General features: G+C 41.9%; 1 protein-coding gene across 5 annotated transcripts in view; it reads left to right on the top strand.

Moving 5' to 3' along the window:
• Positions 1 to 22,785, top strand: part of arid1b (AT-rich interactive domain 1B) — a 174,424-nt gene that overhangs the window by 99,925 nt on the left and 51,714 nt on the right. For all 5 annotated transcript variants that reach the window (XM_065966073.1, XM_065966075.1, XM_065966074.1 and 2 more), the window contains exon 5: positions 21,799 to 22,096. In XM_065966073.1, the coding sequence (XP_065822145.1) occupies positions 21,799 to 22,096 (298 nt within the window). The remainder of the gene's footprint in view (positions 1 to 21,798; positions 22,097 to 22,785) is intronic.

Below are 22,785 nucleotides of genomic sequence, written 5' to 3' on the forward strand. Positions count from 1 at the left end.
TTCAGAGTCTGCTGTACAGCGGCAGAGGGAGAGGACTAGAGAGGAGAGTTTCTCCTCTCTCTCGCTGTCCTGTGTTCCTCTCAATGAAGATAAAGTCAGTTGATGTCCCTGCCGGAGAGTAGGATGGTGGGTGGAAAGAAAATGGCTTCCCTTCCCAGTCTACCGTCTGTTTTCTTCTCACTTTCCCTCACTCTGTTCTTGACACATTTAACATTAAGGCTTGTTTCATGTGTTTCTAAAGGCTTATAGTGGGAGTGTTATGTTTGCACAGAAGTTTTCAATAGCTGATATCCAAAGTACTGTCCATGCTGTTGTGTTTTATTGAAAGTGTTGTCTCCATACGACCTCTGTCACTCCTACAAATTGAATATTTTACTGTTGTAACAGTAACTGTCCTGATTCTTCCTGCACTGTTATCAAATTGCCATAAGCAGATTATATAGAACATGCCGACAGACATATAGAACAGACACATATCCCTGGTCAAGGACGATCATGCTCCTGTGCAGAATGTATTTATTTTTTAAGAAGAATGAGGGAACATCTGCAGGAAGGGACAGACTTTACACGTTTGGATTATTTTTTTTTTTTTTATTACTCAGTTTGGTTTGCCACCAACTCCTCAGGGCAGTTTCATCCTCTTCATCTGCTGTACAGCGGTATGAACATCTAGGTATAAAACACCTAGATGATAGGTTTGTCTCTTCTGTTCTGTGCTAGGGGAAACCTTTGTGTTTTCATTGAGGCATGTAGCAACAAACAGCTGCTTGAAAATGCTGGAAAAAACACTGGCCATATAAGTGAACCAAAACAGCAAAGTTGTAGTCTCAAACTTCAAACCCAAAACTTCCAAACAATTAAATCTGTGAATTGAATTGCAGAACCAGATAACTGTCTGGTCTGTGAGTTTATCATTAGACGCCTTTCTCTTTTAATCTGCAACAACAAACACCTGAAGCTTTAAGAATGTGGTCAAGCTTTGCAAGATGCATTTTAGCCTGGATGAAAAACAATCACAGTCTAAGACTACATTAACAGTTTATTTTTCCTAATTAGAGAATATATAGGTTTTTTTTTTACTATCAGGTGTAATCTGTGTCATGTGACACTAAGTTAATCAAGGAGTATATTTTTTGTCATTTACAGAAATGTCATTAGGATTAGTTTGAATTAAGAAGAGACAAACATAAGCCTCTTCAAATAAAGACAAAGTGTATCATTACATTCTGAAATGGGAAGTCATCTTTCACAGTTTATTGGTTAAACTCTGCTGAATTCCCTCTCCTGCAGGTAACATGTTTTGATCTGTTCTAGCTAAGATAGTCAACTTAAGTCATATGACCCTTAACGGTCACAACAATTACCAACTTTAATAGTGTTGAAAAGCCTCAACCGTCTTATGTATTCATGTATGCACCTGCTTGTGTTTCATTACTGCTGTTGTTAACTTGCATGGCCAGAGGTGGCAAACGATAAGATCTCTCAAGAGAACGCATACTTAATACAATCACGCATGCACACACACACACACACACACACACACACACACACACACACACACTCCTTCACTTTATCTCTTAATTTATCCATCCAGCTCTAATTTTCTGTCCCCCGATAGTCTTCTCTTCTCAGTGTTACATACGTCCTTTGCTTATTTTTCTCCTTATTTCTCTCCCTCATCCTTCCTCCCTTCACTGTTTCATCCACCTTTCTCACATGTTCATTGTCATGTATCCTGCTCCTCTCTATTCTGTCCCTTCTTGGGGGAGACCACAGAGGCAATAACCAGAGCTGTGAGAGGGTCACAGAGGGTGAGTGTGAGTACGACTGTGTGTGTGCGTGTACTTGTTTGTGTGTACACTCTAACCATAAGTATGAAATGCGTCCTCCCACTAAACTGCTACAGTCAGACTTTAAGAAAGAGTGATACTAAATGATTGTGTCCTTCATGATAGTTTATGTATATGAGGCATTAGTAAGATGCCTGATTGCAGCTGCAAATGGCCCATGCTTCCTCATTTTCCAGCTGACAAAAGCAAAGTGCTTAAATAACCACAGGCAGGTCTGAACAGGTTTCATATATTCATGGGTGAAAAGTTGAACTCAAGTCACAAAAGACTCAAAATGTTAACGCAAATAAAAAGAGGACGATAGAGAAAGATAGTCACATCATGGTCCTAACACACCTGTTATCCAATGCCTGCTGAATGTTTTCTGTTCATGTTTGGTGGCGGCCTTGGATTTCAGTTAAAGTCTTAGTATTAAACCAGTCATGGTATGTAGAATTGGTATTCACTTGACTGTGGAAGGGGGTTTGGGGAGAAACAGGCGGAAATTGAAAATGAATGTGAACTGCATGATAGTCTGCCTCTTTCCTCTCCCATTGTTCCCTTTTCTTTCGCCTGCCTCCTTTCCGATGTCACCATCTCTCCTCCTCCTCTCCCTTACCTTCCCTTTAACTCTCTCTCTCTCTCTCCAGAGGGATTTGACTCTAACTGGCCTTGGCGCCCGTAATGAAACCAAATCTATTTAAAGCCAAAAGCAATGCAAGTTTTAATTTCCTATTCCAGACTTAACCTTTTTGGCTGCGCTGCATTTTCACATCCACTTAATAACTTTTTACCCTCCACTCTCCCTCCCCCCCCCCCACACACACTTTCATTCTCCCCATCACTCTCACTCTCTGTCGCTTCCTCTTCTCCATCACCCCCCCCAACCCCCCACCCCACCCCTCAATTTCTCCTCTTCCCATCCCCGCAACCCCTCAACCCCCCCATTGCTCTCAGTGGCGAGGCACAGGCTGCCTCTTCAAGGGCAATATCTGTCAAATGATTCCCCTGTGAAATTAAGACAGAGGCCATGAGAGAGAAGAAAAAGGGGGATGGGGGGGGGGGGGGGGGGGGGGGGGGAGGGTAAGGGTGTAGGAGTAACAAGAAGAGCTGGGAGTGTATGTGTGACAGGGGATAGACGATCAGGTGGAAATCCTACTCTCATATCACTAAACTTGGTAGTTAAAGTGGGGAAAAAATGAAAGCAGTTTAAAAATAGATCCGGCAGCGTGACTCTCGTTAGAAAATAAAAACCTGGACAATCTGGGGACTGAAAGAGTTGGGGATCAGGAGACGGAGACGGAAATGGAAGGCTCCTTAATAATAAGAAAAACAATCTCTTGTATTTTAATGACCCTGGGCTCTTACTGTCAGAAGATGTATTTTTTTATATGTGATGTGGTTGTTGTTTACACAAAATAGTTGGATTGAAAAAGCTCATGTTGAGAGCTTTTCTACAAGAGTCATACAATCTGATGAAAATAAATCTCATTATGAAATGTATACCCTACACAAATGTTTCGATTTTTAGATGATATAGTTATACTATAATAAGGACATACACCCTGTGATCCCACACGTCCGTATAAGGATATGTCACAGAAATGTCTTTCTTAATGGGATGTGTAATAATGACATGTAAGCAGTGTGAATAGGACATCAATCAGTAATGTTGCCTGATCCTCTCGTCTGTTGTGTCTAGTTTGATCCAATGCTCCTCTGTGCTCACAGAAAGCACAGTGCCATCTCCTGACAATCTTCACTATTACATCTCAAAACAATCAAACCAGGCTCTGCACTTCACCACAGCAGTTCAGGTCAAACCCACTTTTTTTTCCCCTCACTGCTCTCAAATAGTTAAAACTTTTCTCTACACCTTGCTTTGCATTTATACACACAGTGAATTACTTACATCTAATTATTCAACATCTCAATTATCAGAGCTGATAGCCTCGCGGCACACAGCGAGAGCTTGAATTTACAGCCCTATTCCATAAATGTCTAAAATGAAATTAACTTTTTACAAGGTGTCATCTGTGGCTTTTAAGTGGTGGAATTGAAGGCCTTCTCCTTGCACACACTCACGCACACACTCACACACACATTCACACACACACTCACACACACATATACACCTTGTAATGAGAAGCCATTATTAGGCTGTGATTGGAGCCAGGGTGCCAATATTAAAAGTGACAGGAGAGGCAATATCACCTCAGTGTCTAATACGCTAGTAGATATGTCATATATTTTAAGACAGCTGCTCTGCTATTTATAATTAATAGCAATTTAGTCCTAGCAAAAATTGGACGACAGCTAACAGAGGGATCTTGTTCTATTAAGTGCAGAGTCTGAATCAATGTCAAAGTGACATTGTGCAGTTTTTGAGTAGGTGGTCCAGACTCTACAGGGCTTATATAAATACCACAAAGCCCATATGGTGTTATGTGTGTTTTTGCACAGAAGGCGCTTTCCTTTTGATGCCGTATAAAAATAAGTGCAGTGCAAACAAAAAGGAAATGAAGTTGGCCTCTAAAGACACATGAATAAAAATAATCTGTCTTTATTCTCATGCCTCACAGTCATAAATCACTCCTTCCCAAATGACAGCCTCATACACGGCGTATCAGTGTGGCAAATGGCTCTATCTTATAATAGCAATGTAGCACATAGCAATATTATCTGCTGTGGAGTATTGTAGTGCATGTGTCTCAGTGCTGTGCCCCGGAGCGCTAGCCAGATTACACTGGCCCAGCGACAGTCTTATAATAAGACTCGCCCATTAAATCATATCAGCACTGCTTTTTATAGGCCAACACCTCAGCTACGACACTATGAAACTGTCTATCACACAGAAATGTGCGTTCCTGCACCAGTGTGTGTGTAAGGCAGAGATAGTGTGTGAGCGAGAGGAGACTGTCTGGGAGGAGACGCGTGTGTGTTTTACCAAACGTTGCCGGCGTTTGAGCCGCTCGCCACAGCATCTGACAGCGTTTCATCTTCTCCTTTTATTAGATCAGCCTCGCACCGCTGTCACCTCTCCTTTCCCTGTGCTTACATCACGCACACATACACACACGCCCTCGCGCACACGCAGACGGCCAGCCATTGGCTCAGGAGCTCAGCGAGGACATTCTGGTTGGTTAGCCCGTCTCTGTTCTATCAGGCCGGGGGAAGGTAAGGGCAACCAGGACGACTTTCCACCTCGAATCACAGTGTGAATATGCAAACTGAAGGGTTGACTGACATGAATGATGACTCTGAACGAGTGTGTGTTGTAAATAAAATATCATAGATGATAGAAAACATTTTATTTGACATTTATCTGTGATGTGCCACAACTCCAGCTCCTTCGTCCCACATCATGTTGCAATTGCAAAAAAAACATGCACCAAGCTACTTAAACAGGACAAATAGTCTAACACAGCAAAAGCAGAATGTTTTCTATGCAACACAGCTTTCTATTTCGAACACTGAAGGTCCTCTTTTTGTATTTCCAAACTTGTTCTATGAGTTGTGATGAAGAAATCAAAAATAGAAATGTAAACTCTGCCACTTTTCTAAGATTAGAATAACCTTCATTGGAATCTTTCCAAAATTGATCAATTAAAACAAATACAATTGTATCAGTAAATTGTCAGTGTTGTTGAAGTCTGTAGACCTTTGTTTAGGGGACTCACAGGACACAATAAGATCAGTGGATCTTAAAATCTGGTTTCGTCTTAACAAACTTCCCCTTCTCACCCACAGTGCTCCTGTAAGTATCTCTCTGTCTGTTGTCACCGCAGCTTCCCGAGCAGAGCTGTCATGTCTTATTTGTCATCTGTGATGGATGACGTCGGTGTCTAGCAAGGAAGAGCTAAAGAAGCGATCTCACAGAAGACACATAGCAGCTCAAATTCTTTTGGACAAAGCAGATTGACGTGTTTTTGTTCCTCGCACTTTCTTCGCCGCCTTCTGAGGGACGTTTTTCTGTTCGGTTGCATGTTTGACGTGACTCGCTCGATTGCAACAGTGCAGCACTGAAGTTAATTCAAAGGATGTACGTGTGTGTTCCTTCTTCCTTTTTTTTCCCCCCCTGACAGCTTTGTGATTTCTTTCCATATCCTCAATTTTTTAGATTTGCTTGTGTTGTCACTTTTCATGACATTTCTCCCTGTCTCCCTTTATTTCTTTAAAACGTAGACGCTGGGTCGTTCTGCAAATTATTGTACAGAACTCGGAACAAAAAAGCAATGGAAAAGCATTTTTTTTTAAATATATACATGTGCAAATCAAATCTCAGCATACTCTTTAATTGTCTGTAATTGCTAAGATGCTGCTCAAATTACACATGAAGATCTAACACGTGAATATCTATCAGTCATGAAAGCTCCAAAAAATAACAACTTGATATTTAATTTAACATAACTAACACATCGTTAGATAGTGTTGTTATTCACCCTCGTTTTTCATGCTGATGCATTACTCCATACACTTTTCTTGCCTGTCATTCTACACTGACAGACCACCACTGCACATTAATGCAGTACACACACACATACAGACACAGACACAGACACAGACACACACACACACACACACACACACACACACACACACACACACACTGATACATAAAGACAAAATCAACTGACAGACAGGAAGTGGCACAGACACAAAAATTCACACATCGATTCTGATGCTGAAACATGCTGCACATACAGAGTAATGTAGTACACAGGCGTAGATGAACAGACGGCACTAGCTGACAGACACACACACACACACACACACACACACACACACACACACACACAGCATCCCAAGGCCTCTCCACATCTCCGTTAATCCAAGCCGTCAGTCAGCGCTCCGGGGCCTGGATGCTGCCCGTTTGATTGTAATTGCAAAAACCGGAGGCGGATGACGGGAGAGCAAGGGATGTCAATAGACAGGTGGAGGGACGGAGGGATGGAGGGATGGATTCCTTCTGCCTACCCACAAGTCCCTGCTCAGCAAGCCGCGTGACTTTGTGTCAGCAGTTTGTCTTGTGCATAGCTAATGGCGGGCTGGACAGAGAGGCGGGCTCCTGTCTGCTCATGCTGCTCTTGTTCGATCTCTCTGTCTCTCCATCCTCTGGTCTTCAGCTGAATCCTCGACAAATTAGATTTTGCCTGAGGTGGATGGAGGGATGGGGATGTCTGTCTGTTTGTGAAGAAAACTCACAAGCCACAGAAGACCCTCCTGACCTCCACATTTCTTCTCTTCTCGGCTCATTCCTCTCTTTATTCCCTTTCTTTTCCTGCAGCTCCTTCTCTCTTCTCATTTAAGTTGGAGGCCACAGTAACTCGCAGTGAGTTTTTTTTTTAATAAAGAAACAGGCAAAGGGAGAAGGAAGAAGAAAGAAGAGGAGAGTGGGAGATCAGGGAGGCAGAGAGGGCAAGGGCAGACTAAGCGGCTAAGAATCCAAGGGATGGGAAAAACAATAGATGGAACGGGTTTGAAATGAAAAAAACAACAGCTTCTCCAATTAAGGAGATTTTTTTTTTCCCCGTTTTGTTTTGTATTTTGGTCATGGACAGTCAGTCACACTTGCTTTTGTTGAGTGTGTGAGGAATTACACCCCTCCACTCCCTTCTCCTCTGCCTTTGTTGTGGTGGAGCTCCAGCAGTTTGTACCTCCTACAATATCTTGCGCTGTGAATTCTCCATGCCTGTTTACCAACCGGGGTTCTTTTGAACTGGCAGAGAGAAATGGCTTTTTGAAAAGTCTCTTTGATGGTGAGCCCAATTTGTTTTCAGTGCTAAAAAGTTTGTTTGAACGTGATGAAATGCAGGCTGACGTCGACGGCAGGGCCTGTCCTGAGAGAGCCGCTGCATCCTGTGTGACTCCTTCAGTGTAAGAGTGGGAGTGTGTGTGATGGGTTTGCCAGAAATGATGATTTGACTAACCTGAAATGAGAATCATATTGTCTCTTTATTGTTATAACAGCCCACCGGCTCCCTGATTGCCTATCAGTCCCTTAGTCTAAGTGAACACAAAACAATTTGACTACACACAAATGTGTTTGTACGAATGGTGTGTTCTGAAAATTGCTGGAAAATTTCTAGCAGAGTTCACTTCATATACATTTTTGCCTTAACATTTTCATGACTCTTCAATGAATTTGAAGCTTTAAATTTTCATAACCAAACATTCTCTGAACAGTGTTTGTATACATGGAAATAAGAATAAACCTCAGTGTGTGTTAACTAACATTAATGACAAGCTATATGTCATGTCAAGCTATTGGAGCACATCAGCTCGTGCTCTCATGTCGCTCTGCTTCACTAACACACACCTGCTCCTGCTCTTTACCTGGCAGCACACACACACACACACACCTCCTCTTTTTTGGTGACTGATAGATTAGACCCACAATTATTATTACAATTATTTCATTGATTTTGAATGTGTGACAGCTCTCCGCAATCATTTTATTCTTGCCTTCATTAAAGAAAACAAAGCATAAGTTTTGTTCATTATTTTTCAATATAATTTTTTTTAGCTCATCAACATCTCATCCTTGTGATGGGAAAAAAAGAGTGTTGACATATTCGATAATAAAATTGTATTAAGTGGAGATTTTCAACGAAACTATAGGGGGTATAGCTGATCCTTTGACCATGAGTTACAGCCTGCTTGTTTTTTTTTTATCATCTTGGACTTAAAAAAAGTGAGAAATCAGTTCAAGTCACCTTCAGAAAGTACACCTGCTGTAATGAAGATGTAAATCCATGCTGCGCTTGGTTCAAGTGACACAGACACAAGCCATTTCAGCAGATAGCCCACCATTGTAAACATTGACACGCTCTGACACAAAGAGGGGGCGGAGCACTGTGGTCAGTGAGCATGTATGGCCACCTCGCTCTGTTTATAAGTCAGAGCAGGACATACAGAAGATCAGGATTCAATCCTTGTGTGGGCTGTCACATATGAAGAAAAAAATATGACTTTTCCCAAATTGTCTAGGTTTTCTTTCTTTTTCCGAAACTTTTCCAGGCCTGAAAACCTCTATTTTTTCTTAAGCATACGACACCTGTTTCAGCCTGCCCCTGACGTCTTCCTGAGGTGCTTATTCACATAAGTCCCACACAGCACAAATGTCTCCTCTAAAGAATGGAGGGTGGGAAGGGGATCTCAGGAGGCAAGACATGATGTAAAAAAAAAATGCGATGGTAGACAAAGCACAACAATGTCCAACACTGGAAGAAAATCTATGAACACCAACAAACAGCTCACCCCAAAAAAAATTTTTTTGAATGGGCAAAAACAACCATTGGCACTCTCGTTTGTTTTCTTTGTTAGTTTGTTAAGTCATTTCAGTGTGGAATTTTCAATTATAAAGGGTGGGTGTGTGTGTGTGTGTGTGTGTGTGTGTGTGTGTGTGTGTGTGTGTGTGTGTGTGTATGAAGGAGAGCAACGGAGTGACCATGAGCTAACCTGCTATCACACATAGTTTGTCATTAACTTTTTATGTATACAAAGACGTTGAATGGATGGTCATGGTTAGAGATTGAATGGTCATGACATTTTTTCTCAGAGACATAAAAAATTCATGAAAAGGCGTTTATTGGTAAAACATTTATGAACCCTGCATATCAACACACAACACTTGCATATCATATCAAAAGGAAATATATAGCTTGTATGGGGGAGGAGAATAAAAAAATAGCTATTTAAAAAAAAAAGCCATATTACCTTAGGCTCTTTTGTTATTTACTGAACTTTCAGAAGATTTCACTATACTTAATGTATTACTTCTTTTTCATGAGTGTATTTTGTACAGTGAAGGTTTTAGTGAAGACTCAACATGGTTCTGATTTTTTGGAGGTGCCTTTTACTCCAATGTGAATCAGAATATCTGTAACTTAGGGTTCCTTTTGGGAAGATCCTCTTATTACTGAACCCATTTTTACTTAATCAATTTCATTTGTAATTGTTTCCATAAGAAAAGTGTCAAACACAGACTCAGCTAAGCTTTAAAATTGCAGGTACATTCTCCAATCATCTTGTAATTCAAATGAAATGTGACAGAGTTTCTCATTTGACACGTGGAACAAATGAGTGCAGAAAGTAATGGAGCAGTGACACAGATGATCAGCTACCAGACTCTCTGATTAATAAATCCATCCTCCAGCTAAACGACGGCTTCAGGACTAGTTGTTAATATTGCAGCATACAACTCTAATGATATACAGATCTCATCCAGATATCGCGCAGAATTTCACCAATCACAGTATTGATCACCTGTGGGGCGCTGATGGATTACCATGGCTGATGCACCGACAGGCTGCGCATCCAATGGTGGACATTTTTTTTGCATCGCACCAATCAAAGAAGACCCCTCAAACCAGAGCCCCCTCCTTCTCTCCTCCCCTCTCCACTCTTTTGATCCCAGTCATTTTGACAGTGATGCATAAGTCTTTGCAGCACACGGCCGACTGGCTGGCAGGAAATGCCACAGATCCCCCAAGAGAAGGGGAATGGGGGGATTAAACATAGTAAGACCCCCCTCTAAAAAAAAAAAAAAAAAAAGCGTAAAAAGAAATCAATGTTTCCTCCCTCTGCGGACAGGGAGAGCTGTTAAAGGATGCTGCCACTCTCATGTTTTCTATAGTCTTTCCCTTCAAAAGAGGCTTTTTTGTCTGTTTAAACTATGTGTTGTCTCAGGTTACTCTGGTCGGCCCCTCGCCAACAATAGACTGAAGTCCTATGTGGATGTTAGATCGAAACAAATCATTACTATCATCCCCTGTGCTATCCTTGCCTCCCTCCCTATTCACTCCTTCCAAAGCTCTAACTTCCTTTTTTTTTATTTTCTTGCCACTTCTATCAAGGAGACGTGAATGGCACGCGTTTCATCTTTGAAAAGCGACGGTGGGCTGAAACACCACAGAGACAGCGCTGGCTAACATTGAACTGGGTTGGGTAGAGTAAATACAAAGGCAAGTGGGAAAAGAAAGCAGCTGGGGAAACACAAAAGGATGGTGCTGCAGATGGGAGCTAACCTTGCCTGGGTTTCTCTGATGTTCCTTTACACAAACACACACGCGCACACACTTCCACCGCACCCATTACTGTCAACCCCTCTTTCTCTCTCTCTCTCTCTCTCTCTTTCTCCTTTTCTTTCTCTCTCAAGCCATCCTTTTATTTATCGTGTTCAGAGGACAGCACCAAAAGCATCTGAGGAATGGGAGGTTACAGTGTATTAAAGGAAATGTTGTTTCACAAAAATGGTCATTCCCCTTTTAGCAGGAAATACAGAAGCTGAGCGGCAACGGTACTTCAAAGCTGCCCAGAAAACTTCCCATGAAAAGACTTTGATTTCCTACATCTTAAGGGGACATGCAGGGGATTTTCCCCCTGGTGTCTTGCAGCAGTCTTTCTCACGTTCTTGGCCTGTTCTGAACAGTTTTCATGTCTAGCTATGTAAAAGAAATAGAATATGAATTTTATAGCTCTCCTAAAAGAGGCACAGACAGGTGAAAAACATGTTGCTCCACAGTCATATAAAGCAGATTTTCCAAAGCAAGTTTACGCATGGCATGTGAAGAAATCATTCCTACATTCACTAAAAAAATAAATAAATAAATAAATCCTACCTTTGGCAAATCCTCAGACAAAATTGCCGGACCAAAAATCTAATTTTTCAGTTACATAAGTGATCTTGAACCTTCAAATCTGGCTCATAAAAGCAGTGACACTGAAGAGGAGGTCATCAGTCATGTGTTTTTTTTTTAAATGGCGGGTAATTAACATTTGATAACATTTGAGAATGAACAGCATCCGGGAATGAAACCCATCATTCATGTTTTACTTTTGATGCTATTAAAAAGTCGCTTTCTGACCCATTTTGGTGAAAGATATCACATAGAAATAACACATTTGAGGAAAAGAGACTAAGAACGCTGTTACGTGCAAATTAATGAGGAGAAGGGGCAGTGGAGACGAGGCGAGCAGGGAGCATTAGAGGAAACCAGAGAGAACTGCGACTGGTTGTTTGGACGTGTTAGTTTGAAGTGAAGAGGCTGCAGTTGAGTGGACCGTCTCCCTGACACACACACACACACACACATACACGCGCATACATTCAACCCCATACACAACCTCCTCCCCCCCCTTCGCTCCTCCAATGGCCCTGTCGGTGTGCCAGGGCGGGTGATTACCGACGCTCTCCCCCAATTATGGGCTGATTATTCCGCCGCGCTCTAATTGACTGGGGAGATATGCAAATGGCTGTCATTTGGGATGATAAAGGATGCGGGTGCTGGATGCCCCCTGCATTATTTAGCCTCGGCTGTACGCAGCGTGAAGGATGTGGCGTGCGCTTTAATTGCTGAGGAGAGAGAGGTTAAGCTGAACGAGCAGCTGAATTAGAAATGAGGAATTTGGGCCCTTTATTTATTTCTTTATTTTCTCTCCTTCCATCTCTCTCTCTCTCTCTCTCTCTCTCTCTCTCTCTCTCTCTCTCTCTCTATCACACACATACACACTCACGTAAACAAACCCGCACTTTCTCTGTCATGCGCCATTTTTTTCAGTTCTCTTTTGGGTGAGTGGAGGGGTGAGGATGGGGTGGGTGGGTGGCAGGATGTCATGCTGGAATGCCATAAATAAAAAGATTAGCGGAACCAATACGGGCAGAACAAACAGGGTGTGAGTGTACGTGTCTGGTGTTTGTGTGTTAGAAGGGAGGAGGTTAGTGGTCGTCTTGAGCATTAAGAACTCAAATCTGAAGAACTTTGCGGAATAACGAAAAGAAAGTTGAACAGCCTCTACATAAGGAAGCTCACCTTTTCTTTCGTAAAGCTGCCATTCCAAATAAAAGCTCATTTAAATACCATTGTGTACCAACACTTGTAGGCAGAATACCATTGACTAAACTGAGCATGTCAAACTGTGTGTTGCTCTTGGGTAGTTTGACATTCTGGCATCTTCGACTTCACTAACTGGTAGCACAAAGAGTACTAACCACCACCTTTATTTTGCTACTTAAAGGCTGGTGTTGGATGTTCAAGACACTTTACTGCCATTGTTATTGGTTCAGAACACAGTGAGGGGGGGGTTAAGTGAACAGGGCCCACTTGATAAGTACTCCTAACTGCTACAGCTTGGCATATTATCAGGGGAAATCGGAGAGGAACTCAACACTAATCCCTCTGGTTTGGAGACAAGCAGCGCCAGATTTGGGCGTCTTTAACAGCTTAGGGGTAATAGGGCCTCAAATGTCCCTTTCAATGTGGCCCGCCCCATATCTCCACGTTATGAGAGGCTTAAGAGCCGGGGCAGTTATCACTCACTGAGCCCCCTATCTTACAACAAGCAATAATTGCTAATACGGTGGAGTTACTGTTAGCATTATCACCAGATTTAGAGAATCTATTGAAATCCTGAGTCAGGTGTCCACGCGGCTGTTTGACCCTCACGCCTAACTTCAGCACTCCTTTGAGACTTTTCCGCTTGGTTCTCGAGGTGAAAAACAGAGAGAGCTTTCTTCTCCTCTTATCGAGATGCTGTGGTATTATCAAGAGATTGTCTGGGCTTTGTGAAGTGTGCAGGAGCAGAATTGAAAAGAAAAGCACAATTGCTTTTCAGTGGCTGCTGCGGCTCTTCAACGCACAACTTTGGAAAGCCCTGAACATTTTGTTCTAAAGCTGCTTTTGTTCCAGATAACAAAAACAGAGAGAGCAAAAAAAAGACTGCCTTCAACGATGTTGCCGTCTAAAAAGTGTGTTTTTTTAATCACAAATAGTTGTAATGAACTGTTTTCACAAACTGGCCTTTTGTTCATCCAAATTGTGTTACCTACATGTTATTACCTCTGTGCAGTATCTACAGCAACTGTTCATTACAATGCTTCCACCAAGAGATGTACAGAGCTGCACGTCAGCAGAGCAACAACATGGTTAGTTCAGGTGCAGAACAAAGGTGGGGGGAAGTTGTGGACAGCAACAAAGTAAATCTACTTGAGTACTATACTTAAGTACGTTTTTTGAGTGTCTGTACTTTGCCTGAATATAGTTTTTTGGGGAACCTTATTACTTATACTCCACTACATTTGAAAAGACAAATGCTGTAGTTGTAACTGCTCTGATGTCTGCTGATTAATATTCTTTTCTAAAATCAGATGCAAAATAAAAGACGATACACTGTGCTCGTATAGTTCTGAGGAACTTCACGCACAGCAGCACTCAGAGCAGGCAGTTTGTGTAGTGGTGGTAAAGATGTCAGAGAGGGATGAGGATTCTTAGCCTGAGCATGCAATGGCCTCATCTTAAGTACATGTTTGAAATCGGAACGTTTTCTGACTGTGTAAAGCCTGGCTGGCATTTTCCCAGCTCATCAGGTATTTTGGATGGTTCCTGTTATTGTTCCTATTATTTTGGAGCTGCAATTCTGGAAATCTGAATCATATGGGTTTCAAAAATGTTTTCTTACTAAATGTAAAATAGCAGAAGGTATCGTTGTGAAAATACAACTCTGTTTTGACACTTAAGCACTTTGAGTGAAGTTTTTTTATAAAAGCAAATCCTCCACTACTTGAACTGAAGTTATAGTTTAACTGAGCACTGTGAAAGCAATCACGCTTAAATCAAACAGTAATTTTGGTTTTGTGATTTGGTGTGAACATATCTATCTCCAGCTCCTACTTTTCATCTTCCACACAACTCCCATGTCTTTTGGTGGGTACAAGTGCAGCAATTGCAACACTAAGCATACCTCAGAGGAAAAACTGTCTAAAAGCAAATGCCATTACCCCTATTTTCACGATTCATTGCATAAAGACCTAAGAGACATGTAAAGTCCTTGGTGAGGGGTCAGGGAGGCATTGTGATCCAGCCAGGAGGAAACTATAAAGAAATACTTTCCACCCTGGCTCAGAGTGTGATCATTTGTAAAGGTACAGTATACACACAGCTGCCTTGAAATGTGGTTTGAGGACTCATTGTAAAGATACTGAATCCATAAGGGGTGTTTTTGGTTTTTACATTACTACTGAGTCTCTATGAGCTGTTGCTTGGTCGGGGTGACGGGTTTCCACCTGTTGTTGTCTTGGATGAACTTAAGTGAGACACAGTTAGAAACTTCGGGCACTTAAGATGGGAACATTCAGCACCCTTTAGCTCGTGGCACAACACAGACATCCATGGGTTGGCATGTTGGCATATTTTAGTGCCTGCTGGGTGCTAGCCTAAAGCCCTCATGGGGTTTTTGGCAAGCTTGAGGCATGCCAAACATCTCCCCTTGGATGGCAGCGAGTGCCCTTGCCTGCATTTGGAGTATCTCTGCCTTGTGCCTCCTCACTTCACCGAGGATTTAACTCAAAGACCCTCAGGAGGTTGCAGAGAACTCTTATCTCCTCACACACTGGCTCATACATTAACATATCCCAGTCACACAAACACACACACACATTATCTAGCAAAGACATAACCCATCACAGCCTGTTCACACATTCATACAAACAGTTATTAAAACATTTTTGTAGATATAAAGTGCTGTGTGTGTGAGCATGCACGTTTTATCACTATTTTATAGTGTAGCGCTTAAATCGTCATAAAGTCTATCAATTCTCATCATCATCACCAATTATCATCATCATTCCAGCCTTGGTAGGCATCGCAGCTGATTGACATCAAAAAAGAAATGATGGCGTGGGTGTTGTGTTAAATCTCCCTCCACTAAGTCTCTCTACTTCTCGTTTCTCTTCTTCTTTCTGTACTTAATAGCACTTAGTGAAGGGTATTACAGTTGGTGCTCTACATGGGGCAACGCATTAAAACCCTCTTTCACACACATACACACATGCACACGCACATACACACACATTCAGCAGTCCATTTGGATTCATTTGCATGGCATTTCATTTGGATTTTGCCTCATAGACAGTTCGGGGCTAGGATAAAAAAAAAAAAAACATCTTTGTGTAATAGCATTTCCTCTCAGTCTCCAGTGCGCCATAAAGATAGAAAGCACTGCGGCCGGAGCCGATAAATGAGTGCAGTGCTGCCACGAGCAGACCTGTCCCTCAGGCCTACAAACGATAGCTGTTGGAGTTAATTACAGTTTACATCATCATATTTACCCAGAGAAGAGAAACAGAGATTAAAACTCGCCTCTGAGCCCACTGAGGTGTTATTTCTGTATATACTGTACTGCAGTAAAGTGGACTACAATTGTCGCTATGTGTAACATTATAATGGATTATACTCTTGACCTGTGTAAACACAGGGTTTATATATATATGCACACACACAAAAAATCTATCCTGTATGGAAATGTTTAAAAAACTAAAACTGAAGGATAGTTTTACATTTTTTACAGTGTGTCTTTAAACAATACAGAGAGCTTTTGTTTCCTACACAAACAGGTGACTTCCCTTAGTTTTTCCTATTTTAAAGAGGGGGCAAATCATTTAAATTGAAATTCAAATCACTTTATTGATATATGTTCATGTCAACGTACAGCTATATTCTGTATAAAAGCATTAAACATATTTCTTTTCGATTTCGATTTTGGTTCTCATTCAGCTAAAGCTAATGAGGCTTCAGCAGTCAAGTTGAGTCATCTCAAGTTAGAATTATCCACAGTTTGTGTAAATGTTCTCCCTCTGTGTTTCCTGACGCAGCTGCAGCTTCAAATACATTTAACTTTTAAAATGATAACATAATTTGAGTTTCATTGACTTACATTGCAATCAAATTTAGACATGATGTCATCATGTATGAAGAGGAGGAACAATTACACTGATAACTATTTCAGTGTACATCGATGCAGAACAGTTTTAAGACACAGTTAACAACTTTTTATACACACATTTATTCTTCCAGAACATGTATTGTGTTAATTCCCCTGACTTCCCCAGCTGATATGCTAACTACTGTGTGATTAGGCTGGGGTCTGGTGTCCGTCATGAGTGGGGCAGGTGGAAAGGGGGGCATGGCAGCAGCAGGTGGGTAGAGGCTAAAATCATGACTTCATCAAAGACAGAGTGGATCTAACGACTAGGAGAAGAAAGTAGAGGTCATGGTTGGATTGGGTTTATTCCTCAAACATTACAATTTAAAGATGATTATTGTCAAATTAGCAATCTCAAAATCTATTTTTTTTCTTCTACGAAAATGTCATCATGGCACTGAAAAAACGATGTTTCAACAATTAAACATCAACATGCATACTGTAGTCAAGAAACATCCTGATACTGTACAGACAGTTTTTCTGTAATAATCTATATTTGCAGGGATGATGTTTTGAAAGATGTTGCTGATGAGTTTTTAAATATTACTATCCTTTTTAATGTTGTTGGCACCACCAACAAATTCCATTCACCTGCATTAAGGCAGAAATCTCAGCATTGTATACATAAAGAATGACTGAATAGAAAGAGACACTCCGTACTAGTAAAAAGATCCATCTATGAGGTAACATCTTATATTGATATATCTGTAAGTGATATTCAGTTCTGTCATTGTAAACATCAATTTAGGGAAAATGTTTGATTCATCTTTGAAGCTACCTTTACATTTGCAAATTATGTTCAAATAATGAAGCCTTCACATCTCATTGTGAATCATTACTGTCTTTTGGTTCCAATGCAGTTTCTTGCAACACGGGTGCTTGTTGTTAAGTGTTAGCGCTCACAATGCTCAGCCACTGTGTTTAAGTTTGTATTTCAGGCTCTACTTAGCTGGCCAGCCATCTGGTCTATAGCCCCAAGCATTACTGTCGCTCTTACATGGGCAGACGGAAGCGACAGAAAAATAGATGCGGATGTGAGAGTCTGTGTGTGTGAGTCGGAGTGTGGGAGCAAGAGAGAGAGAGAGAGAGAGAGAGAGAGAGAGAGAGAGAGAGAAGGAGAGGGAGAGGGAGAAAGGAAGCTAGAGATAGAAGTAGCTACTTTTTTCCAGTCGCTTTCCTTTCCTGTAGCCCACAGGAAGCTGCAGTCATTGGCTCCTCCCTGTCTAGACAGAGAACCACTTTCACACACACACACACACACACACACTCACTTTCTCATACTCACACACACGTACACAAACACACAGACACACACACACACACTCTTTCACATGTTTAGGATGCCTTCTACCATAGCAACTTTGATTAATTCCCGGTGTGTGGTGAGAGGAGACAACATCAGCACCATGGTCAGGGGAAAAAGTCCCACAGCCTGCTGGATGTGACAGCTTCCTGCTTCACACTGATGCCGCATACCTTGTGTGTGTGTGTGTGTGTGTGTGTGTGTGTGTGTGCGCGTGTGCGTGTGTGTGTGTGGCTTTGTGAGAGCGAGAGCAGGTCAGTAGAATGAGTGAGAGATGGATGGGGTGGGATGGGTTAGTGTGTGTGTGTTGCTTCATCTGTCCCCTCGGCCGCATCAGTGCTCAAGCATGTCTCATTGTGACAGCCCAGCATCCTGTGTGCCTGTCACACACAAATATGTACACACACACACACACACACACACACACACACACACACACAAACAGACTCGAGACGAGAGGGAGCAGGCAGACGCCAACACCAGCGAGGTGAAGGGTCACGAGCGACTACCTCTCCAATGTTGTGTGAAATGTGTAGATGGCAGTCGTGGCCCATTATGTGTGCTTATGCGACAGTATGTGTTTATGTGTCTTGAGGTAGGCGGGGGGTATCTCAAAGTAACTGGTTATTATCACCTCAATATTTTTCTTATTATGACAATTACATGCTCTAGGAGCGAATTAAGCGATACAGGACGCCAAGCGGGAGTGGTTGACAGCTATTTGGAGACTCAATGCACAGAGCAATTTGCAGCCACGAGCCAAACAAATTGGATTTGGGCCACTTTGGATTGGGGCCCCAGATTGTTGGGCGTTTGGATCCTCCAACCACATGCCTGCCTGGCTGGTTAGCTGGCTGTGATTCTTTACACATGATTACATTGTAGACAGTTATCCAGGTAACACAATAATCTCTGGTCCTTGAAAAGAATTGAGTGTACAGGTGGAGGAAGGGTGGGTTTTTTGACAAATGAATTAAACTATAAAATGACCCTTTTTTAAGTAGTATTATAGCAAACACAATTTAGGATTTTGGCTGTAATTGGTATTTACGTTTGACATATTTATACTCTGTGGGTGTTAAGCTTTCCCACCCTTTAATGTAAGAAAGTGCTGCTACTTTTTTTTGGTCTTGGGCCACACAGCTATGCTCAAGTGTGTGTATAATCCAGATCCTAACTGCCACTAAACAAATTACTTACATTTTAGCACCCCTTAACTGCCATTGGAAAAGCTGGCAACAGCACCCAATTAGGTGAAATGCAATTATTCCAATCTATTCACACAATTAGCCTGTGGGTTAACAACCTAGCTGTACTACAGGCTAGCTCTCAGTGTTTTGGAAAAGTCATTGTCATGGTTACCTTGCCTCCAAAAGTAACTCTTCGTTTCAAATGGCATGCACCTTGGGCAGCCAGCCAGTTGAAAATAACAATCAGGCCTATTGGTGGAGGCAGCACATTACATCACTCAGCTCAGAACACTGGGTGACTCGATTGGCTGAGACAGGGAGTGGTACCACGGGTGAGGAAGAGAAAAAAGGAAGAAAAGGAGGAAAGCTTTGGTCCCATGTGCTCAGCGGAGCGAGGGAAGATAATGCCAGGCGACAGACTGGCAGGCTGGCAGAGCGGGTGGGCACTCACAGCAGCATGATGGAAAACAAAGGCTTTGTGTGTCACCGCCGAGATCGCATTAACCAAAACAAGCAGCCATGGACCGACTGCCACTCTGACGCGGTTGTCTGCTCCACAAGCTCAGCTATGCATGGATAGAGATAGAAGGGGGACGCCTGTCTCACTTTTTATATGAAACAAACATGGTGTTCAGGAAAACAGAAAAGACAGTTTGCACTGTTGACAATGAATTGATTTTCTGACAGAGCTGCATCAATTCAAACCTAAAGCCATTTTGATGTCACAGTCAATGCATTCAAGACATGCCAGGTTTTGTAAATGTTTCTAGTGTTGGGATTTAGTTTTCCAGTATGTTAGGATGAATCTTTTTTTGGTAAGGATACATAAATAATCATGAATTATCCATGATTTTTTCATTAATATGACTGAGGCAACCATACATATAGTCTCATGTCTGACTTAAAACTCAAACACTACATGTTAATCAATACACAACGTCACTTCTTCATCATCTTGATTACTGGGTTATTGCTGTCTTCTCCAAAGTCAAGTTGGAAGTTAAAAAAGAATCGGCGAAAAACATCATATTCACACGTGTGAATTCAGTCAAAGCCCAAGTATTGTCATATGATAAACATCATTTTAATATGTATACAGCCCTTTGAAAAAGTACCTTTCTCCTTTATGGCATTACATATTAGAATTATTTGATTATAAATGGCAAATGTCAATTGTCAATAATCAATTATTGAGTTAGGAGAAAGAACTTATGCACTACTATGTATGTATGAGCAACAAATCATACATGGGAGTTCACAAATTTGCCACCATCATTTGTTAAGTTAATCACTATAACAACAGTTAAAAATCAACAGAGCAGACTGTCTCCGTTGCTGTGATTGGTGAGTCTTTTTCCCCGCTCCTTTAACAGCCGACTTACTTGTGAAGAAGACAGGAACATGTAACTCAAGATTGAAAAGCCTTAGATATCATTTATCATTGTTCTTTCATTGACTCATGCATGAACTTCTGTTCATTCTTGTACATTCTTTTTCATAATCGATAAAGTACTTGATGTAGTTGACCACACTTTTGGTCGCTGGTCTCATATTTTACTGTGTTTCCTGTAGAAATACAATCTTTCAGGCGGAAGGGTCAGTGCTGCTTTCACAGTCTAAATCAGCATGATAGACAAGCAGGCATGGTAAACAAAATTGCAAACCAATCTCTGTGAAATCATGTATAAACATTTTCTTTATCAAGACTCCATATAAGCTCCTGGTTGCACACAGACAGACACATCACTATGTGGTGACAGTAATAGTAGCACAGGACTCAGGTGGGACAGCAGTGGTGGGTCAGAGGCCTGGGTTAGCAGGTAGGATCAGCTGCCATACACCCACAACTCCTCCACTCCCCCCTCCAGCAAGCACCCAGCAAGAAAGCCAGGGTCACATTCAGGTGACTTCCCCCATATTCAGCTACAGCTGGGGCCACAATCCAAAGTGTGTGTATGCCTGTGTGTGTCCAAATGTGTAGTGCCTTTTAAGGGGCAGCCTACACATTGCATCAGATCACATCTAATATGTATTTCTCCTTACCTCTTACTTTCCTTCACACAACACTTTTTTTATACAGTCAGTAATCTGTGTGCAGTCTTGGTGGGGATTCCACAGAATCAATTCAGGATGGGGAGTACCTACTAAGTACACGCTCACACATACACTCACACACATGCACACAAAGTTCATTGCGCACCACAGGGAACGAGAGCTGTAATATGAGCTCACCCTTGGTCTGAATGAAAGCCCATTACAATTCATTTTCACCACAGCAGCCACTGTACAGTAGTAGCTTTCAGTGAGTAATGTTTCTGCTCCTCTATCATATTAAACACAGTCACTATGACTCCTGAGACTCTATTCCAGTGATTACAGTAAGTTACAGAGAAGTCAAACCCCTTTGCTACACATTTGAGTCAACCTGCAGTGTCTTATGAAAGCATCAGAAATATGGTGCATCTTTGTGATTCCCTTCTTAATTTTCAAGAGGTTTTTATATGTGAACAATAAAGGCTTTTATCCACACGGTCACATTTCAGCTATGCTGAAATTGTTGCAATTGAGATATTTTATTATGACATCATATTTACCAGGAAGATTGTTTCTCTGCTTGAGCTCATGTTTTCATTTGCCTCCTGCTGCATGTCACTTCTAATCAGATGCCTGGGTGAGCATCATAAATACTCACTGGAAGTCCTTTCTACTGTTCCAGGATCTGTCCGGCTCGATTGATGACCTCCCCACTGGGACGGAAGCCGGTCTGGGCTCAGCTGTTAGTGCCGGCGGCTCCTCCAGCAGCAGCAGTAGCCAAGGGGAGCAGGGGGGGGTTGCCAACCAGGGACAGTCCCCCTTCTCTCCCCACGCTTCCCCCCACCTCCCCGGCCAGAGGAGCGGGCCCTCTCCCTCCCCTGTGGGCTCGCCTGCAGGCTCCACTCAGTCCCAGCAGTCACGATCAGGCTCAGGACCCATCTCTCCTGCCAGCGGACCCTCTGTCAACAACACGGCACCAGGTAAGGATGCCGTCAGAGACATATGCACCTGTGCACATGCATCTTGATCATCTGGTTTTATCTTGATGAAAGGTGCAACTTAACTGCACAATAAATGTGTTAGTTTAATCACCACAAACAAGACACTCACCAGGTACTTCACTGCATTTTACATCATGTAGCACCGTGTAAGAGTCCCTGAGAAATTTGTAAATTGCTTTATAGCTTGAAGGGAAATTGCTTCATGCCTGGAAACAAAAGGCAACATACCCCAGCCTGTGATGTCAAAGGAGGTTGATTCTCTTTGATAGATGATGAGAAATATCTGCTGTGACATCACTGATTGTGGGTGTTACCCGATGTGTCAGTCTCCTGTCCCATGTGGTTCATTTAAGATATGCTTTTATAATTAAACTTTCATCATTTTTAAAGTAGTTTCATCTGTAAACTTGTTGCAGGTGTAGACATACCACAGTCATCAGAGCTCCATTTCTGCCTGACCTTTCCATTTTTATTCCAATTTAAAGACCTCAGCCTGATTTCATTTGTTTTTAAATATGTGCATTTAAAGAGGATTTTAAAAAGGTCATGTAGATAACTGACCCTGATGCAGACTAAGTATACACGTTTCCACAAATAGCATTTCAATGTTTTGCAATACAAGACTGGATTGTTAGGTTTAAGTTTTTTTTGTTTTTTTTTGTTTGCAC

The sequence above is a fragment of the Labrus bergylta genome, chromosome 18, assembly GCF_963930695.1.
Source record: "Labrus bergylta chromosome 18, fLabBer1.1, whole genome shotgun sequence".
Lineage (NCBI taxonomy): Eukaryota > Metazoa > Chordata > Actinopteri > Labriformes > Labridae > Labrus > Labrus bergylta.